At 38.9% G+C, this 20,268-nt stretch overlaps 3 protein-coding genes and 1 non-coding gene across 5 annotated transcripts; 3 read left to right on the top strand and 1 right to left on the bottom strand.

The window, feature by feature from the left end:
* Positions 1-1,718: 1,718 nt before the first annotated feature.
* Positions 1,719-11,426, top strand: LOC131310646 (uncharacterized). Of its 2 annotated transcripts, none has more exons than XM_058337792.1 (4): positions 1,719-2,731; positions 4,040-4,242; positions 10,510-10,584; positions 10,676-11,426. In XM_058337792.1, the coding sequence occupies exons 1-4, from the start codon at positions 2,089-2,091 to the stop codon at positions 11,075-11,077; spliced, it is 1,323 nt and encodes a 440-aa protein (XP_058193775.1). In that variant the 5' UTR covers positions 1,719-2,088; the 3' UTR covers positions 11,078-11,426. The 2 variants fall into 2 exon arrangements, with proteins under 2 accessions (XP_058193775.1, XP_058193774.1); XM_058337791.1 differs by having other exon boundaries at positions 10,510-10,587.
* LOC131312196 (small nucleolar RNA snoR111) lies at positions 7,257-7,380 on the top strand. The gene has a single exon (XR_009195768.1). It is a non-coding gene; the product is annotated as a small nucleolar RNA snoR111 (small nucleolar RNA).
* A 3,729-nt stretch (positions 11,427-15,155) lies between the features above and the next one.
* Positions 15,156-16,239, top strand: LOC131310852 (thioredoxin H4-like). The gene is made up of 3 exons (XM_058338091.1): positions 15,156-15,474; positions 15,607-15,729; positions 15,855-16,239. The coding sequence occupies exons 1-3, from the start codon at positions 15,247-15,249 to the stop codon at positions 15,987-15,989; spliced, it is 486 nt and encodes a 161-aa protein (XP_058194074.1). The 5' UTR covers positions 15,156-15,246; the 3' UTR covers positions 15,990-16,239.
* A 77-nt stretch (positions 16,240-16,316) lies between these two features.
* On the bottom strand, positions 16,317-18,950 carry LOC131310851 (uncharacterized). Its single transcript, XM_058338090.1, has 2 exons — positions 18,321-18,950; positions 16,317-17,117 (listed from the first exon to the last, which is right to left on the bottom strand). Exons 1-2 carry the CDS (start codon positions 18,800-18,802, stop codon positions 16,673-16,675), a joined length of 927 nt encoding a protein of 308 aa, XP_058194073.1. The 5' UTR covers positions 18,803-18,950; the 3' UTR covers positions 16,317-16,672.
* Positions 18,951-20,268: the final 1,318 nt, after the last annotated feature.

Here is a 20,268-nt window from a genome sequence, read left to right as displayed (position 1 = left end):
CAAGTTTGAACAACTACCTGCTCGACTTGTTTGGCTCGCAGATCATCCTGACTTTTGACCATTTCCACTGCCAAACCTAACCAATCAGTCTAGAGATTTTATCATCATCCAGGGGCTAACCGATGAGAAGGGTATACCGCTCGATTCTGCGGGTAGATAATATCAGTCGATTAGGACGGTGTGTCCTTTCCGAAATGCTTCAAAGAAATTGACAACTAAACTGATTTTACATAATATGATGGGAATGGGACCAATTGGGGCTTAGATCGCACCTCACTTCACATGAATCATTGAGCTTTTTCGATGGATTAATAGGTTCCAAATTGAATAAAACGCTGTCTCGCTTATGAGCTTAAGATCTGAATTCAAACGTGTATGAATTACTGTTCAAAAAAAAAAAAAGTACGAATTATTTGTGAGTTTGGCCACAAAAGTTTAATTGCATAGTTACGTAACCAATAGTTACCCCATACCGTACTATTCTTAATGCTTGCTCATCAAACACTCCAACTTAAATTTTCTTCCCATTTTATGTTTTTGATTGAGGTGAGGTATATGAAAATTACCAAGATATAAAATTTGCGATTAGGGATATTAAATTCTTTCTCTCTTTAATATATTAAATTGTTACTAATACTACTGGAGAGATATCTTCTCTTTGTATATCTTTCGATTGCACTGTTACAACTTTTTTTTTAAAGAAAAAAAAAAACTAGAGAAGTGATTTGAGCTGTAAAAGAGGTTCGCACTTGTTCATCAGACATTTTGAAATGTCTACTCTGTTTTGTTATGCAGATTAGTGCTATTGAAAAGCTATTACTCTTTCTGTCCATTCTTTAGAATTATATATATATATATATATTGGGATTCCTTTCAAATGACATTAGTGTCAAATATTCTTTAATAAATTTGTACACCAATTAAAATAAAATTTTTGGACGAAAAATTTGGTTTTGAAGAGAAATGAATAGAATTTTATCAAAATAAAATAAGAAATAGAGACCTTTATATCACAGTATACGTATGCATGAATAGTGAAATGCTTTAAACACACTTTTCTCAATAATAAATAAAGCTAGTAGTATTTATGTTTTGGAAATCATCAAAATAACCAGTTGATAGGGTTTCAAAAGATAGATTTGGGTTGAATAGGCTCTAAGGTGATGTTCCACTTCTGAAAAAAAGTTAGTATTTTTTTTCAAACGAAGGTAATTTTAAATTTAAATATAATGAAAATAAAAACTATTTTTTCAATTTTTTTCACTGTTTAAAAGATCTTAATGAGATTTATCAAATAAGATCCATATTGGTTGAAAAATTATTTACGTAAACACATGATTTTTAAGCTTAAAATTACCTTCTTCTTCAAAAAGTTCTTTTCTTAAGAAACCGGAACGCCACCGGCTAAACACCCACTTCGAGGAGGGCAACAAAGAAGCAGATAAATTTGCAAGGATGAGAGTTGATCAAGAGGACAACATAGTATCGTACGTCATTTCGCGTGACAAAATCATTTCTTTGTTGAAGACGGACATGGGAGGAGTAGCTTCCGAGATAGTATAGTTTCTTTCTCTATCCTATTGTACCAAAAAAAAAAAAAGAGTTGAGGTACGCTTTTACCGATCACATATCTCTCACATGTGTGGGACTAGATTCACAATTAAATATATCGGACCGACATATATGTGAGATGTGCATGATCAGGGAGTTGTCGAGTGTGCGCACAATCGTTGAAAAAAAACAGCTAAACGTACTGGTCCAAACCCAGCCCATATCATTGGTTAAACCAAACCAAAGCACACCTTGGGCGAAAAAAATCGGAATAAAAGCACAGCCCATTAACATTCCAAAAGGCCGACCGCCCCTCTTCCACCTCTCTCTCTCTCTCTCTCTCTCTCTCTCTCTCAAACCCCATCCGCCGTGCATACCCTCTCTCTCTCTCCTCGCTCTCTCCACTCTCCCACTTCATCCACAACTCTCCAAAACCTCGCGAAACCCTAGCTTCCTCCCCACCGCCGTCACCGGCGGAACCAGCCCACCGTCCAACCCTATCATCATCAAAAAAAAGAAAAAAGACCCGACAACGCAATGGCAACGACGCCCGTCTCAGAGTCCACCGACGGCCCCGTCCTCAGCGTCCTCAACAAGCGCCTCCGCACCCTAAAAAAAAAACTCAACCGCATCGTCCAGACGGAAGAGGCCCAGGCCCAGGGCAAGCTCCTCAACAAGGAACAAGAAGAGGTCCTCCGCTCCAGACCCTACGTCGTCGCCGCCATGGAAGAGCTCGAGAAGCTACGCGCCCCCCTCGCCTCCGCCCTCGCCGAGGAAATCAACCTCGCCGTCACGCGCCACCACCACCAGGCATCCTCGTCGCCCGCGTCCACGGAGTCCGAAAGGGAGCAGGATATAGAAGATCTGGTGAAGCTGCTGTACTTCGGGAGTATGTTTGACGTTAAGGGACAGAACGACTTCACCTCGACGATGCTGACCCGGACGCACGAGCGGGGGTGCTGCTTGACTTATGATTATGTTACCGATGACGAGTCGAGCTTCGGGGATCTGCTGAGCGAGAAGGACCTGGACTCGATCTCGACTCTGAGCGGGCTGGTGGTGTCGCGGCCGGTCGACTCGAGCCTCTCGCACAAGGAGGCGTTGCGGCGATGCGTCTCCAACGCCACGCAGTGGCTGCTGCGCTCGGACCATCCGATCGATTCGGATCCGAACGTCACTTGTATGTCTAGTTTGCGATTTCGTTTTGGATTTCCGAGTAGTTTTGGCTGTATATTGATTGATAGGGTACATGAGGCGCCTCACTGTTTGTTCTTATTTGTGCTGTTTGATTTGTTTACTTCAGGATTTTATTTAGTAGATTTAGTTGTTATTGTTAGAGTAATCTTCGATATGTTTTTATAATCGTTCTTTGTTATCCTTTTGCAGGAGGGTATTTAAGGGGGTTTACGCACATTTTTTTATTTTCTTATTTTGGATATATTAGGTGATACAGTGACTATGATTTAGTTGAGCTGTTGATAGGGAACATGAAGGAACTCACTGTTCGTTCATAGATGAGCAGTTGTGTTTGTGTAGCATCGTTATGTTTTTATAATAGTTCTTTGTTATCCTTTTGCAGGAGCATATTTACATACATTTATTTAATATATTTTGTGATACAGTTACTATGATTTAGTTGAGCTGTTGATACGGAACATGACGGAACTCACTGTTTGTTTGTAGTTGATCTATTGCATTTGTGTAATCCTTATTCATGAAGGAACTCGCTGTTTGTTTGTATTTGAGCTATTGTATTGGTGTAATCGTTATTCATTGCAGGATTTTATTTGGGAGATTTGTTAGTTGTTATTCTTGGAGTTATCTTATTTTTAAATTTTAGGGAGGATTTTTAGGTTTTTGTGGTCTTTCTTTTCTTATCTTTTAGTAGGAGCGTGTTCAAAGGGTTCTACGGACAGTGTTCGATATAGTATGTGATACAGTGTGTATGATTGATGTAGATTTATAGGGAACATGAGGCACCTTACTGGTTGTTTGTATTTGAGCATTTTGATTTGTTTGCTTTAGGATTTTATTTTGAAGATTTAGTTGTCATTCTTAAGAGTTATTTTTCTTGTTAAATTCTAGGTAGTTTTTGGATATGTTACTAAAATCGTTCTTTGTTGTCCTTTTGCAGGAGCATATTTACGTACAATTTTTTTTGATATATTAGGTGATACAGTTACTATGATTTAGTTGAGCTATTGATAGGGAACGTGAAGGAACTGATTTAGTTGAGTTATTGATAGGGAACATGAAGGAACTCACTGTTTGTATGTATTTGAGCTATTGTATTTGTGCAATCGTTATTCGTTGTAGGATTTTATTTAGGAGATTTATTAGTTGTTATTCATGTAGTTATCTTATGTTTAAATTTCAGGGAGGATTGTTAGGTTTTTGTGGTCTTTCTTTTGCTATCTTTTAGGATGAGCGTATTTAAAGGGTCCTATGGACAGTGTTTGATACAGTGACTATGATTGATGATTTGTAGATGCTGGGTTAAGAGCAAAGCTGAACAAGATTATGGCTTCAGATTATGTTACCACGACGCCTGAGATGAAAGCTACTGTTGAAATGGCCGCTGCAGCCGCTGGAAATTATGCCTCTTTCCAGGTACCTGTTCATGAATCCATGGGGCCAGTCAGTGTGCCAGTCCATGTGGAAGGTTTGGATGAGCAGTATCAGCTGCAGAAGGTAAAGATAATGGTGTCCTCTTAAGTTAGTATTTTTGTGATATATTTTTGCCCATTTATTTCGATTATGTCATGATTAGCTACCTGCTGCATTTAGCATGTATATGTTAGACGTTGCCGGCTGTTTAGTTTCTGCCATTTGAATTCATTTGAGTGGATTAGGGTCCATCTTGTCTTTGGTTGGTTAAATAATTCTTGACTTTGTTGTTGGGGGATGGAAGAGTTTGGATTAACGTGTTGAAAATCTATGACCACCTTTTTGGATTGTCGGCTATCAACTATCATCTTCTTTTGTAAAAAACACTTTGTTGTTTTATTCCCAGAACATTTGCTGCTAAAAAAATGTAGTTAAACTAGTTTCTGAGCGTTATTTTTTTGTTTTCATGGGTATTCTATTTTGCTTGAGTTGCTTTGCCATGCAGGATTGGGTTTTATGAGGCGGTAAGATGATTTTTTAGGTGGCATACTTGTTTATTTCCATCCAACCTATTGGAAGACACTATCCTTGTTTTAGTAAGGTTATTACTTTTATATGCATTTGTACTTGTCAGTCATCTCATTCATGTTTCTCATCCCTCTTGAAGTAGTTGTTTGTGAATGAAGTTCAGTATAGTGTTTGTATTTATGCGATGTATATTGTGTTTCGCTTCTTCCAAATCATCTCTCTTCCTCCTTTTCGGACTGCCATGCGATGTTTTAGCAGATTATTTCTGTGGGATTATTAAACTGTGTGTGGGTTCTATGAGATCTCTGATTCTCACGGAACTTTTTTTTCCCAGTAAGTGCAAGATATTATAAAGCTCCACCAAAGAATCAAGGTTTAGTGATAAAATCCCTTAGTACAAAACAAGAATACAATCAGCAAGAGACAAAACAGCTTACGAGATGCAAAACAGAACCTAACTATACAGTTTTTAAAATCCTTTGAGAGTCCTATTCTGAGTAGTGTACTTTATGTTTCTCCTTGAGCTAAGGAAATGTCTTATTCCAGAACACAATTTTTGCAGTCACTTGATCATGCCTCTTGGCCACACTTCCAAAGATGCGATTATTCTTTCACACCACAAACCATAAACAGTTGCAGCAAGGGTACATTTAAGAGCAGTGCAACTGAGACCTTTTCCAGACACATTGGAACAGCACCAACGAAGCACCTCCCCCTAACTTCTTAGACATCCAATGCACCCTGTTCTTAGTCACCAAGGTCTGCCAAACAACTGTTGAGAAGGAGCAATCAAAAAATGGGTGGTGATATGATTCATTTTCAGAATTACATATGTTTGTGTTTGGATGAGTTTTTGAGAAATTTTTTGGGGTTATGAGTGGAGAGAGAAATAGAGTAATGATGGGAAGTAGGGGTAACGAGTAGAGAGAAATGAGAATAATGATTGGAGATAGGGGTAATGAGTGGTGAGTAATGATTGGAAGTAGGGGTAATGAGTATTTTTTGAGTTAGAATTTTTTTTCCAAAAACATAACCGAACAAGGCATATAGACTACAAACACCATCAAGCTGCATGCCCCAGCTCCTCAACCTATCCTTAGTGCTGAAGAACAGCCAGCCATAAAATGAAAGACCATCTAGGCACATTATTCCTACTCCAAACAATCTTGTGCCAAGGTTGAATTGGGTACCTCTTCCTTGTAGCATTCCAAGTAGATTTGACTCTGAAAGAGCCACTAGGGTGAGGTAGCTAAAGAACAGAATCTCCACATCAGGGTTAGGTCTAAGACTGGGAGGAGTTTGAGCAATGATGTCTTCAGTAGAGGGGTTTCTTAATCTAGGCCATCTCCAATCACTATGACTCCATGAGCAATAATAGAAGCAACCCTGGCCCTTAGTGATCTGCTCACATTGGATACCACTCTCTCTCCAAACCTGTCATATAATGGTCCAAGAGGATGCTAGTTATCCAACCATAAAAAAAAAATGCTTGATACTGAATAAGAGGCTGACCCAAGTGTCCAAGGCCAAGGAGCTTCCTCATGGTCCAAGATGCTTGACAAGGGATCTCCATGGGGTCCAACATTGCTCCTTTATGATGTAGGTATGCACCCATTTAATCCAGAGTGTATCATGTACTCCCTCCGTCCCAATTTAAGTGTCCTCCACGGGAAATCGTGCATTTTAAGAAGTCAAAATTTTCACTCTAAATTTCCAAGATTAACCTCAAAAACTGTGAAGGTAATTATATGTATGAAAATCGCTTATATCTTTCAATATGAATCTCAAAAAATATGTAATATGGATCTTGTTTGATAGATCTCAATTAGTTTTATTATACAAAGTTTTCAAAATCATGAAAAATATTATAAAATGAAAGATATTGTCAATTTAAAAATGACACGAATATAAAAAAAAACTGTCAAATCAATGTGTACTTTTTAGGGGTAAAATTGGAAGTTTGGCATTTTTTGATGGTTATTTTTAGAAAGTGGACACTTCTTTTGGGATGGACACTTAAATTGGGACAGAGGGAATATTTTGCATAGAGCCCACAAATGTCTAAGCATGGCTGCTCTGTTCCATTCTTCTGAACCCCAACCCTCCTTCCTCTTTAGGACAATGGAAATAATCCCTCTTTACCTTTGCCCTTGAATGTTTGCTCAGTACCTGACCAAAGAAAAGCCACAAGGGTGCTTTCAATCTCCTTAATCAATTTGCTTGGTAAGATGAAAATGGAACTCCAATAGACTTGGATGCTAAACAACACAGATTGGAACTTAGTAGAACTGCTGAAGGGGAAAATGTTGTAGAAACCACCAGAATTGACCATAATAAGGATGTAAAATCAGAAGAGCCATCCAAAATACCATTTTTATAAACCCAGAGCGTATTGTTGATCTACATGGGCGAACCTGATCATTTCTCTCTGAAACCCACACGTATATGTATTTCAATTTATCTCGTGTCACATGAACTGTACCACAGTACCACCAGAAACACATGTACATGTGATAATATTTTATCTTTTGAATTTGCGGATCTCAATCAGACCTCTGTTTGTGATTGAGAAAATGAGGGACAATATACCATTTGTTCTTCAAACACAGCAGAAGGTACAAAAATGATGAAGGCGAGATATCGTTTCAGTCGTCATTCCTACAGGTTGACGGTTCGATTGTTGCTCGTCCACATTCGTGATTCGTCCCAAAATACCCCCTTTCAGGTTTCTGTCCAAGTCTGCACATATGTGCATTTAGGTACGTATGTGGGGCTGTAAACATTATTGAAGAATTTTGAGGTGGAAGGTGATTATTGTGGTTTGGGGAATAAATCTTGTCCTCATCCACTCTACCCACTGTTGCAAAACTTTTACCATGAAATAAATGCTTCATTTCACTTTGTTACAGTTTGGAACCTGTAGAACATTGCACGACCCTATCAGCAAGGGATCACTCCGATTTCACACAAATTCTGAAGACAAACTTGTCTTCAAGAACATTATTTTCCTTCTGAATTACCATTTGCATGACCTTAACTTTGTTTTGTAAATTTGATTTATCACCTCCCATCTCTCCACATAAGCAATCTAGGTTTCACACTTCCATTCTAACCACCAACTATCGGAAAAGAGAACCTGCCTCACGAAACGACTGCCACTAATTTGTATGCTGACCAACCTTAAGTTAACCATTTCACCATATCCCTAACTGAACCCCCTGTTCTGAAGGCCATATGTGAAGGTAAGTTTTACCTGTGTAACTTAGCTTCACTACCCTTCCCTTTTGCCTATTTTCTGCATATCCATCCCCATTTGTTCAAAAGACCCAATTTTGGAAGCATCTGATCTCACAAAACTGCCGGTTCCTCTTACTGATGACCCCCACCCCCCGTCTCCATTTGCACGTCCCTATAGTTTTCATACCATACTTCTCCATTTTTCATTGTTACACTACTTTGTGCGAAGCATTTGGGCAGGCCTAAACATTGGCTGTCGTCGCTAGTTTCATATTGGATGTGGATGTCAATTTTCAAATAGCCTTTTCAGTAAGACTCATATTTAGCTATTATTAGGCCCATGCTTCATGATAAACTAGTGAGTTTTTAGGTCCGATAAAAAAAAGTCCTTCCATTCTTTTCTAATTGTGCAGCCATTGGGTAGTAGCCTTCTTTTGGCACATTGGGTTACATGATTAGTAAAGAGTGGGAGAGCAACTGGAATGTCCCCTTTTGTGGCTATTTTTCGGATAGTGTTTACTAATTTCTCCATAAAAGAGGTAGTGGTTTATATGACAACACTATTTTAAGTTACTTGTGTTCTGAGTTTTCTTTACGTTTTGTTGTACTCTATCTTTGGAACTGCATAAGATAAGATAGAAAATTTGTAGTCAACAAGTAATTGATTTAGCAGAATCAAAGTCAAAATACCAAGAATCGGGTTTTCTTTGGTGGTTGTGCCATCACTTGGATTAGTTTGTCTCATTGTTGGTGCAGGTAGGCCAAACAGTGAAATATTTTTGTATACTTACCTTTCATGCTTATTGGACGAACAAGTTTGTTCTTTCTTAATATCTGGTGCTAGTTCTCTTTGTTTGTTATATATCTTGAGGGAATTGGTTATATGTTAGAGTGCTGTAGCCTGTAACTAGATTTAAAGGGAAACACCTCAGTTTGGTGTAACCAATTTTGAAGCCCCCTCACATTTTCCTAATCCGAGAATTGCCATTGTGTCATGGCAGACAACCCACTTCTTAACGACCTTCACATCCCTTCAACTGCTGGGCAACATAGGGACTACACACCTAACTCCGCGTCCAGTTTTCTCTTTCTCTGCTTCCCTTTCTCTGCAAATATACACACGCACCCCTACTTTCTCTGCACATGTATACACTTGCTCTTTCTTTAGAAATCTGTTTGCAATTGCAGTTTGAAGAAGAGTTTCTCTGGAAAAATCTTTTGTTTCTCTCTTCCAATCTTATATTATGCAGTTATGCTGCTAAAAGGTACTGAAGTTATTTTTCTTCTCCTGATTTAACCAAAACTTTTGTTGTCTTTTCCAGACTACTTTTTCATTTGTTGGCTCATAGTTTTAGCAATTAACATGACTTTTACTTTGTATGGCTTTTATATTTTCTAAATGGGTTATCTCCTCAATTTTGTTTATGTATATTTTACATTTTAATGTGATTAAGGTGTTTGTTGCAACTTTTATGGCAGTGCATGCATCAAATTGTACTGTGTGTAGACATTGCTTATGCACAAGCCTCTAGTTGTTTTATGTAGAATGGAAGAGGTTTCCATCTATTCGTTTGTTTGCCTAAGCAAATTTATTGTACATGCCAGGACTTTGATAGTGCTTAACTCTGGTTGGTCCAATATAGTTATTCTAATTGAGTCCATGGTTGATTCATAGGGAAATGGAGATTCAGCAAAAATTAATTTGAAGAAAATTTAATTTATTTGTGATGAACATATTGGAGAAAACTTGGTTTGGGAGATGAAATTGGTAATTTGGTGTAGAAATATATTTGTGAATGCACTTCAATGTTAGGCACAGACATGGACACGCCACAAATACATCATTTTTTCAATAACTAGGACACAGATGTGTTAGGAATACGTCGAATATATAATATATTAGTAATATAGATTTATCTTAAGAATTCATATAGAACTCCAAAAATATAATTCTATCACGGTAAGATTAGAAAAACACAACTACCATTAACGTTAGACACTTAGTTTGTAAGGAATAAGGATCATTGGACAATGGATCACCGATTGGAGGTTTGAAGGACCAGTGGATCACCTATTGGTTGACTGTCAATGTATTGATGCTTGACTTGTAACATCGCCTTGAACAGAATTTTGCTTCCAGTCCCTCATGCCTTTTAATGTTGATACGTCCAATACTCCAACATTCTATGTGTTGGCCATCTAAATCTTTTTGGCAAAGATTGAGCATCTGATTTATTAGTTGGTGATTGTTTGCTTCCTTTGTTTTAAAGATTTCTGAGTACCGACTCAGCTAAGTAACTCCCACTCATCTCTTTCTTCTCTTTTCTTTCCTTCAACCAATTAGTCTCTGTGTGTTTTGTGTGTGTCTGTGATATCATTGTCATTTTCTTTTGAAGTTGGTCATGACTACTGAGTGCGAAAGGGCCAAGCATTTCTTGAATACTATAAAGAAAATTTCAACTATGTCTGATTCTTTTTTCATTGTCTCAGTTACTTTTTTTTTTCCCAATAAGTGATGGACTTGTGTTAGATATGAATTTTCTCTTTCGTTTTCACTATTGTAACCTAATTTGCACCTATTTATAGGATGTAGATGCATCAAACTTTCAAGGAAATCAAACATATGATGATCAGTCGAGTCCTGTGGAAGAATCTCAAAAGGTGGTATTTTGTACACCGTTGCACCATATTCAATCCTGTATTAGTTACTTATTTGTTGGTTAATGTGAAGAAATATTGCACTCCTCTGCAGGGTGAATTTGAGGCGGAAAATTCTACAGAAGTTCGGTCTCAGACAGAAGTAGAGGAACCACAGGAAGAATCACTGGATCCAAGCGACATGGAGTCAAAAGAGCAGCAGTATGCTCCCCGGAGAAACTATCCAAACAACCAAAGAGGCGGCCGTGGTGCTGGTGGGGGCCGCAGGGGTTATTACCCCAATGGCCGTGGAGCACGAGGAAGCAGCAGGGGAGGTGGCCCCTACCAGAATGGCCGCAACCAATTTTTTGACCACCCTGGAAACCACCCTGGTAACTACTACCCTAGGAATTACTATAACAATAGGGGAAGAGGCGGCAGGGGTGGTGGTGGTGGGAACTTTTACAACAATCATACTTCAGGAGCTCAAGCCACCAATCCACCAGCCGAGTCGTGATGACCTTACAACTCAATTAGTTGTTCATAGGACTTTTTTTTGGCGACAAGCCATTTAGGATGGTGGTTCAGATGTTTTTGCTTTGAATGGAACTTGGGTTATATGCTGGTTGCTCTTGAGAATGCTCCATTGAGGACCCTTGTTTTTGTAGACGATTAATTAAGAACTTTTGGTTCTTTGTAAACGGTAGCAATAGATTTTCATTTAAACTCCAACTAGTTCTTTAAATTGGATTTTCTGTGTCATTTGAACATGTAGGCATCATCAAGCCTTTTTTGTCGGCCTTACAAGCCGCTGATTTGCACATGGAAAATATTGTGTTGGCAATACCAGTTTTTCATTCTCCAAATAAGCTGCCTTCGTGCCCTTCTTTCTGTTTTAGCTCCATTTATTCTTTTTTATCCGAAGCTCCATTTATTCGGAGTCGGTTTTCAAGCAACGTTACCCACTTCAGCAATTGGCCAGGTTCTAGTCGCAGTTTAGTTTTCCTTTTTTGGGTACTTAAATGAAAGTGCAGGTATGGTATCCCGTCACTTCCGTCAGGGAGTATTATTCAGTCACACCGCACTGTTATCTGTGAGGAATTCAACCATGCCTATATCGGGACTGAAGTTGTTACATGTAGGTGGTGTTGGGATGTTTAGCTCCAATAAGGGGCAATGGGCACTTGAACCCAGGTCTTGTCTAATCGAGTTCAAGTTTCGAACCGCTAAACCAATCCTTCATTGCTAGGTTTTCAGATAAACCCACCTTAATGGTGTTGGAAATGGATTACACCAATATAGTGCAATATGAAAGGGTTGGTGAGGCGTGCTTCCTTTATTAGACCCAAAGTTGGATTCGTCTTTTACGCTTTTGAGTTGTAGCCTTTCTTTTCCCTCCTTTTTATTACTAAAAAAAACAGGGGAAAAGAGTAGTTGGATGACAGTGTGAGCACAAATGTGATAAAGCTTAAGATTATTATGTTCTCCCTAACTTATCTCTTTGGGGGCTTTTTCATTCTGTGATGTCAAATGAATTCTCTCTCTCTCTCTCTCTCTCTCTCTCTCTCTCTCTCTCTCTCTCAGCATAATCTGAAACTGTTGTACACATTGTTTCTGAGAAAGTTGTACACATTGCTGTGTTAGTAGACTTTCTGATGCATATGGTGGGAAGGAAAATGATAGGAGAATCGAAGAATATAACTGCGTCTTTTCTTTTATTGTTCTCTTTTAACTTTAAGCGAGGGCCCGTTTGTTCAATTGCTTTTCTTAAGTATTAAGAAAACAAGTTCGATACGTCTACCTCTGAATAACTTGCTTTGCTAATTCTTGATACAAACACAACTTGATTGCATGTGAAGTTAGTGATTGCATGTGAAATTAGTGATTTTTCGACATAGTCACATGCATTCAGAACATGAATTAGAGGATATTGGAAAACACAATGAAATGTCTAGTCATTAAAATAGAAATCGAAGTTCTAATAATAAAAAAATACTCCCTCCGCCCCTAAATAAGTGTCCGATGCGCAAACCTAGACCTTCAAAAAGATGCTTTTGTTTCGTTAAAAAATCAAATTTTTTTCACAAATCAATAGATAGCAATGAGTTCTATTAGATTGCAAAAAAAATTAAATTTTTTATTGAAAAACATGCATATTTTGTAAGGCCTAGTTTTGCATTCCGAACACTTATTTAGGGACGGAGGGAGTAGAAATCAAAGTTCAAAATCTTACAAAATACAATCTATAAAAACTTGTATTTAAAAAAACTAGTACTCCCCCCGTCCCCTTTTAAGTGTCTTATTTCGTAACTCCAACTTATTAAGGACATCATCATTACACATTGCACATTTCACATCAACTTTTATCTCCATTTTCCCTACTTACCCTCTATGGAGACATCATTATTATACTTTCACTCACTAACTTTTCAAAATGGAATCTACTTTTAGGGGCAAAATGGAAAATATACCAATTTTTATCCACTAACTTTACAAAATGGACACTTATTAAAGGACAGCCCCAAATGGAATATTATTAGACTCTAACCAATGGACGGAGGGAGTATTATTTTGCTTGTTTGGGAAAATGATATTTTTATGAATAAGTGCGGTACTCCCTCCGTCCATAAATAAGTGTCTGGCGTGCAAAATTAGGTCTTCAAAAAGATGCATTTGTTTCATTAAAAAAATTATTATTTTTTCATAAATCAATAGATAGCAATGAGTTCTATTAGATTGTAAAAAAAAAAATTGAATTTTTTAATAAAAAATATGCATGTTTTGTAAAGTCTAATTTTGCGTACCGAACAGTTATTTAGGGACGGAGGGAGTAATTAACTTCTGAATCGTGGACAATATTAGAAGGAAGGGGGGGGGGGGCGCGTGCTGGGCCCACTCCGGTCTCGCTCCGATGATCGGAATCGTTCATTTTGTAGAGCTTGTCGAGTAGAACAACTATAAAAAAAATCAGCTTAATTGGATATCATTAAGTGCCTGATCGGAACTTTTTTATCTTGAAAAGAATGGATCCTAAACACTGGATCAAATCCACTGTAACCCATGGACCGAGAGTTATATGGGCTCCGATCAGGCACTTAATGATATCCAATTAAACTGATTTTTTTTATAGTTGTTCTACTTGACGAGCTCTGCAAATGAACGATTCCAATCATCGGAGCGAGACCGGAGTGGGCCTAGCAGCCCCCCGCATCCATATTAGAAGGGAAAATGACAGGTATTTTGATAATTAATACCCTCCAAGAACATACCAAGAACAATTGTTAATACTGAAAATGTCCTTAACGGATATTAATTATCAAAACATGTCATTGGCCTACATTTTCCCTAATCTATTGATTCTCACTTTTCCTTCTCACTTTGTCTTTATGATTTCTAAACCTCTTTAACTTGACGCAGGCAACAAACACCCAGTTTGGCTAATGTTGATGAAACCATGCACTGGAAAAGTACTTTAGATGAAGAATCTAAAGAACCACTAATGATAATGGAGAATTTAAAGTACATGCACTAATATTGGTGTGTTTACAGAGGAATCACTGTTGACAATATGGTGGGATGGTGCGACACGCTCGGCTCGAATCGGAACACATTCACAGGTTGCATGATGCCAATGTCAAACAAAGAACCCAGCTGTTTAATTACTTCATCAACCGAACCAACTCGATCATAAGGCTTGGCTCGCAAGCTTTCGATCGGGCCATTTTCCCAGTCTTACTGCTAAATCTACTTGGATGCATGGAAACCTAACAAGATTGTCTCTCAAGCTGTTCTAATCTTTCAGTCCCTAATTATTAGCAATATTTTCGCAGGACTCATGCCAACGTATGGATATAAAAATAGCATATTCTCGTTTTTTTTTTTTTTTTACACTAATTACAATTTCCAATTGAGATCTTTCAAATGGTTTAAAAAAAAAAAAATGGGGAAGTCACCGAATGTATATCATCCTTCCGATCTAACCCTGTTTTCCTGCCTGAAACACTGTTTATTAGTAGGGACAGGAATAAACATTGGCTGCCTTCCACATGTGATACTAAAGCCTTTTTCTCAATGAGCAATGCCATGACAACCATACACAGAATTAACCTTTCTCTTTGTGCCTTTCATAGAGGCCTATTATGCGAGGGTTGGTATCCATTTGGACCTTTTTTTAGTTTCACGTCAGAGAATACATCGAAGAAAGTAAGTAGGCCTTCCGTCTTATCTTGTTTACGTGGTATTTTATTTTGTTATGTGCCAAATTGTTTGCTCTCTTTGAAACGTTAAAAAAAAAAGTGGGTGAATTTCCACAAACTAACCCAAACTGATAAAAAGTTCTGGCATGATCAGAACTTGTTAATAGGAGTTTTAAAGATAGAGGTAATGTTGGAAATCTTATTAGACTTTCTACGGATACGTGCAGTAATTACATGTCCCCTTTTAAAAGTTGAGTTCTCTGTACGGAGCAACCAACATGGGACACCAAATTCCTTCCAATTGTTTAACTCAGCGGTTTGAAATTAATCCAGGACAGGAATCATATGCCCATTTCTTCACCATCATCATTCAACCCTACAAAAGCCTTCCCACCCATGTATAAATTCAACACAAATAATACCTCTCAAAGATCATAGGTAAGTGATCAGAAAGCATAGCTAAGCCTCTGAAAGCTATAGTTGTGATACAATGTTCAGGCATCTGACTCAAAGCCATTGGGCAAACGCCCGCTTCTTTGACTCTCACTCTCCTTCCAAGGGGGGAAGAAGAATAGGAACCGAAATCCCTGCAATTCAACAAGAGAGTGGACCATCTTCTGCGAAAACTACCCCAAAGAAAACTTCCCAGGTTCTCGAGTTCCATTCCTCAAACAAATGGAAGGCTCATTTCGAAGCATCCAAAGCAAATGCAAAACTGGTGAGAACTCAACACCAGTCAACCATGCCCTACAATTCTCTTCCTAATCAGTGTTTTCTTTTTTTTTTTTGCCCTGGCTCTACTGACCCCCCCTTTTTCTTTTCTTTTGTGAACTGTCATTTTCAATTGAAGATGGTTATAGACTTCACCGCTACATGGTGCGTACCTTGTCGATCCATGGAGCCGGTCATTAACGAGTTTGCTGCCAAATACACAGATGCTGAGTTCATGAAGATTGATGTGGATGAGTTGATGGTATTGCTCTTGTTTCCTCTAGGGATAAGGAATTGTCCTTTCTTGACGATTTCAATCTATTCTTTCTTGCTCATTCTAAGAATCGAACCATACTAACATGTATACATGAATAATTGGAACTACAGGGTGTGGCTCAGGAATTCGGAGTGCAAACAATGCCAACATTTGTACTGATAAAGAAAGGGCGAGTTATTGATAAGGTAACTGGGGTGAGAAAGGAAGAGCTGCAGAAGAAGATTGAGAAACACAGGACCAACTAAATGAATTACGAACGATGCTCAGTGCATTGCTTTAGCGCATCAGAGCAAGAGAATAAGCTAACAGAAGCACAGGAGACTGCCAATGTGCTTTAAACTCCTGTATTAGTAGACCTAAAATAAGATGGCCTCTCTGCTTGATTATGTACCGAGTTATCCCTTGAGAAAAAGACGGATACTTTGTACAACCACCTGAATTGTGAAGAACAGTCCCTAAGGAATAAAGAAAGCGGGAAACGGTACATTTTGTGAAGAGCAAAGTTCACTAGTGGAATAAAGAGCAAACAGTATCAATAGAAAGAAACTAGCGTCATCGTCCAAATCCAGGAATCACCAATAATAGATGCTTATCCATTCCACAAAGAAAGTCAATAGATGCTAATAACAATCACTAGAGGAACAAAGAATATCGACAAACAACAATCTAGCTTATCATCCAAATCCAAGAAACCAATAATATTTGCTTACGCATTTCACAAAGACGACCAAGAAGCCAACACAGTAGCTAAAATAGATATATTTCCAAGAAGCTAATAACACACTGCAAGCGCTTTCCAAACTATCATCCTACTATGCACACTCTCTCTCTCTAATGTTGACTGAGTTACCTATGTACATCAAACAGCACTTGCATTGTCGCTGTTAATGATAAATCCTCAACCCTCATGAGTCAAACTCTGAACTTGTTAGCAGCTCCCTCCCAGAACCCTTTTCAGATCAAACTTCTGATCTTCGGTCAGCTTCGATGGGAATTTAACATCAAACTTGACCCTCAAGTTTCCTTTCTTTCCCGGTTCTTTGGAGATAGGCATTCCTTCGTTTGGGATCACCACCTCATGACCAGGTCTGACAATATCAGTGACTGGGACAGTTATTTTCCTTCCATCCAGGGTAACCAATTCAAGGGTCTTCCCTGTAAGAGCCTCCAGCAGTGATATTCTCCTATTGACAATCAAATCATTTCCATTCCTCTTGAAAACGGCATGAGGTTTCTCGTCTACTACAAAAACAAGATCTCCGGGGGCCATGCCCATCTCCTGGTTGCCTTTCTCGGGGAAAGTGATTCTAGTTCCCTTCTTCCAACCTGGTTTGATGTCTATTTTCAAAATCTCCTCAACAGTCCTAGGTTGGCTGCAAGAGTTACACCATGCATCATTGACAAATTAAAAAGACGAATGCAAAACTGTAATGCATGAACAAAGAGGAAAACTGATCAGATTATTGCATTTGCCAGGTTCAACCTAGCAAATAAAAAGCTCTTAAGATGCACGTCAAATTCTAACGTAGTCTTTAAGTAGCAAGTTGCGAATCACGGCATGTTTCATGCATACTAGAACAACACAGGGACCAAATTCTTAATTCTCTCGTCTGTGTTTGGAACCATGATTAAGCATCGGAATTGGAATCAGAACTTGATGCTCTCAATTCACAATTCAAAAGAGGTGGCTTCCAATTCCAAATTCATGGCTTGAATTCCATGCTGCCTTTGGCTGATTAGTCATGGAGCATGTGAATATTATCCGCAAGAACTCATTGGAATTAGCGCCTAAGGACCAACTTGGGGAAAAGAACACTGACCATTAGACAGAATGAATTCCAAGGTTTGTTTCTATGGACCTAAAAATTATCGCACAAAACAGGAAATCCAATAAGAACCAGATACCAATGGTAAAATTATCAGATGATGTTGACTGAATTGGACTTATACTGAGAGAAAGGATTGTCTTAATATATTTACAAACACAAAAACGGCACCAAAAGACGGATCAGGATTTTCCAAGGGCGAATATATACATCATCAATTCTTGGCTGTAAATTATTGTATAAAGGCTAAACCAATCAAGCGCCTATGGTATCTGTCTACGTATCATGCGCTATGTCTTTGACTTAGTCACATAATCCTTCTATGAGACCCTGCCCCCACTAGCTCTGCGCTCGCACTGTCAGCCCTCGCTCTCTCGAATTTTAGTAATTTGAGATGCTTTTTCTGACACTTTCATGCTCACACACGCGAACCTGCATTATGTGGCGTTGGTCTGCGAGAATCAACGGATATTTAGGGTCAACTGGTCAATACTCCAATGCAGAAGAGAATTCGAAACCCTAAAACCCACTCACAAACACCCCGACTGCGATCGTTTTGGGTCTCAAAACCCAACCCCTCGCTCTCCGCATGGTCCCAAACAAACTTTCTCTTCACATTTCTCTATCTATATACCCATGTTTCATCAAACAAATCCTAAATCACAAACATCTATTTTTTATAGAGAAACAATTAAGCAGATTAAAAAAAACATAAAATCTATCTCAAAAGGGTTTTAAGAAATTGCCCACCCAGAGGACTCATCAGGAACAACCCGCGAAATCACCATTTTCCTCAAGGACCCCTTGTACAGCTCCTCCAAAGTACACGGCAACTTGTTCTCCAAATCCGCCGCCTTCCCCATCCCCCGATCCCCAAAATACCCCCCGTTCTCACCAAAACCACGACTCTTGCCACCCCCACCCCCACCCCCACCCCCAAATCCAGATCCGCCGAAAAACTCGGCGAATATGTCGTCGGCGTCGCGTGCGGTCGGCGGAGGGAACTGGCCGCACCGGAGGGCCTCGTCGCCGTAGAGGTCGTAGATCCGGCGGCGCTCGGGGTCGCTGAGGACGTCGTATGCCACCGAGATCTGCTTGAACCTGGCCTCGGCTTCCGCGGCGGCGTTCTTGTCCGGGTGCCACTTCATCGCCAGTCTCTTGTAGGCTTTCTTCAGGTCTTCGTCGGTCGCGCTGCGGCTCACCTTCAGGATGTTGTAGTAATCGACCACCATTTGAACGGAATTGTACAGACGCGCACGCGCTCTCTCTCTCTCTCTGTCTGTGGGTGGGTATAACTAGTTTCTCTCTCTCTCTCTCTCTCTCTCTCTCTCTCTCTCTCTCCGGAACTGTTTCACTCCTTGTCAGTATTGCTCCTGCTCTATATATGTATGTATCATGTAGTACAGTATATACGCAGAAGTTGAATAAAAATATTACTACAGTACTACTACTACTACAGTCCATCGGAGGGGGGGGGGGCTCCCGGGTTTTCGGGTCCATTTCGGTCTTGCTCTAATAATCGGAAACGTTCATTTTGTAGAGTTCGTTGACTAGAATAACTATGAAAAAAATTATCTTAATTGGATATCATTAAGTACCTGATTGGAACCTTTTTATCTTAAAAAGAATGGATCGGAAACACTGGATCAAATCCACTGTAACCCATGGACCGAGAGTTATATAGGCTCCGATCAGGCACTCAATGATATCCAATTAAGCTGTTTTTTAGTATAGTCATTCTATTCGACGAGCTCTACAAAGTGAACGTTCCCGATCATCGGAGCAAGACCGTAATGGGTCCGGAAACCCGGGACAGCCCAAAACTGCTGCTCCCCTGGGGCAGCAGCCCCCCCCCCCCCCCCCCCCCCCCTCCCAGTCGATCTGGTTGTTACAAATAAAACATGACAAATAAAAAAAACATTTTCGATGCATTTTAATAGTAATTAATAGTGGAGTAATATCTTTCAAGGCACCTTAACTCATAAAAAATTACTCTATTTGTCCCAATTTATTTTTTCATTTTTTGATATTCGAATAATTTTTTTTAGAGAATACAATAATTATTACTCTTAAAAAGCTCGATTTTTTCAAAAACATCCCGCACTTTTTAGCATTAAATAAGAGTGCACATTTTTCCATGCGCAATACTTTTAAATGAGAAAAGCATTAATGAAACTTACAAGAATTAATTTCAAATTAGACAAAAAAAATTTGGGACATTACAAAGTAAAAAAAAGACAAACAAAGAGGACAGAGGGAATATATTTTTTGCTATTTTCTTGCCTTGTCGCCCACTAGGTTGTTATTAGCATTTGCCAAACGTTTCAAACTTTGGCAAAGATTGATGGAACAGCGATCAGCTCTTTATGGTAGTAATTTAACTAACTGACAAACTAACATCCTATCGTGTGACAAAAAAAACTTTGACACTTGCAATTTGTCTAGTCGTTAACTTTGAATTTAGGAATTAATCTAGGTCTACATATAATTCTTTTATAATTACAAATACTTTTACTAGCACACTCACATTCACAGAGACCTACACACACAAATAAATCGTGAGTGCGTAAAATGTTTGTGATTATAAAATTTTCGATGCATGTAAGTTGATCAAAACATCCACTTATGAAAAAAAAAAATGAAGAGGGTATCAGTTCTGAATTCTTCAGTACAGTCATTCGCTCTCGCTCTCAATTCT

This window comes from Rhododendron vialii, chromosome 12a (genome assembly GCF_030253575.1).
Source record: "Rhododendron vialii isolate Sample 1 chromosome 12a, ASM3025357v1".
Taxonomy (NCBI): domain Eukaryota; kingdom Viridiplantae; phylum Streptophyta; class Magnoliopsida; order Ericales; family Ericaceae; genus Rhododendron; species Rhododendron vialii.
The sequence above is the reverse complement of the archived record's forward strand: the minus strand, read 5'-3'. Positions and strand labels throughout refer to the sequence as shown.

What these genes read in the sequence shown, in the direction of transcription:
- LOC131310852 (XM_058338091.1), top strand. Translation starts at nt 15,247, where the DNA reads ATGTTCAGGCATCTGACTCAAAGCCATTGGGCAAACGCCCGCTTCTTT. An exon ending in CCAAAGCAAATGCAAAACTG is followed by an intron (nt 15,475 to 15,606) that starts GTGAGAACTCAA and finishes TTTCAATTGAAG; the next exon opens with ATGGTTATAGACTTCACCGC. An exon ending in TTGATGTGGATGAGTTGATG is followed by an intron (nt 15,730 to 15,854) that starts GTATTGCTCTTG and finishes TTGGAACTACAG; the next exon opens with GGTGTGGCTCAGGAATTCGG.
- LOC131310646 (XM_058337791.1), top strand. Translation starts at nt 2,089, where the DNA reads ATGGCAACGACGCCCGTCTCAGAGTCCACCGACGGCCCCGTCCTCAGC. An exon ending in TTCGGATCCGAACGTCACTT is followed by an intron (nt 2,732 to 4,039) that starts GTATGTCTAGTT and finishes GATGATTTGTAG; the next exon opens with ATGCTGGGTTAAGAGCAAAG. An exon ending in TGGAAGAATCTCAAAAGGTG is followed by an intron (nt 10,588 to 10,675) that starts GTATTTTGTACA and finishes ACTCCTCTGCAG; the next exon opens with GGTGAATTTGAGGCGGAAAA.
- LOC131310851 (XM_058338090.1), bottom strand. Translation starts at nt 18,802, where the DNA reads ATGGTGGTCGATTACTACAACATCCTGAAGGTGAGCCGCAGCGCGACC. An exon ending in GTTCCTGATGAGTCCTCTGG is followed by an intron (nt 17,118 to 18,320) that starts GTGGGCAATTTC and finishes TAACTCTTGCAG; the next exon opens with CCAACCTAGGACTGTTGAGG.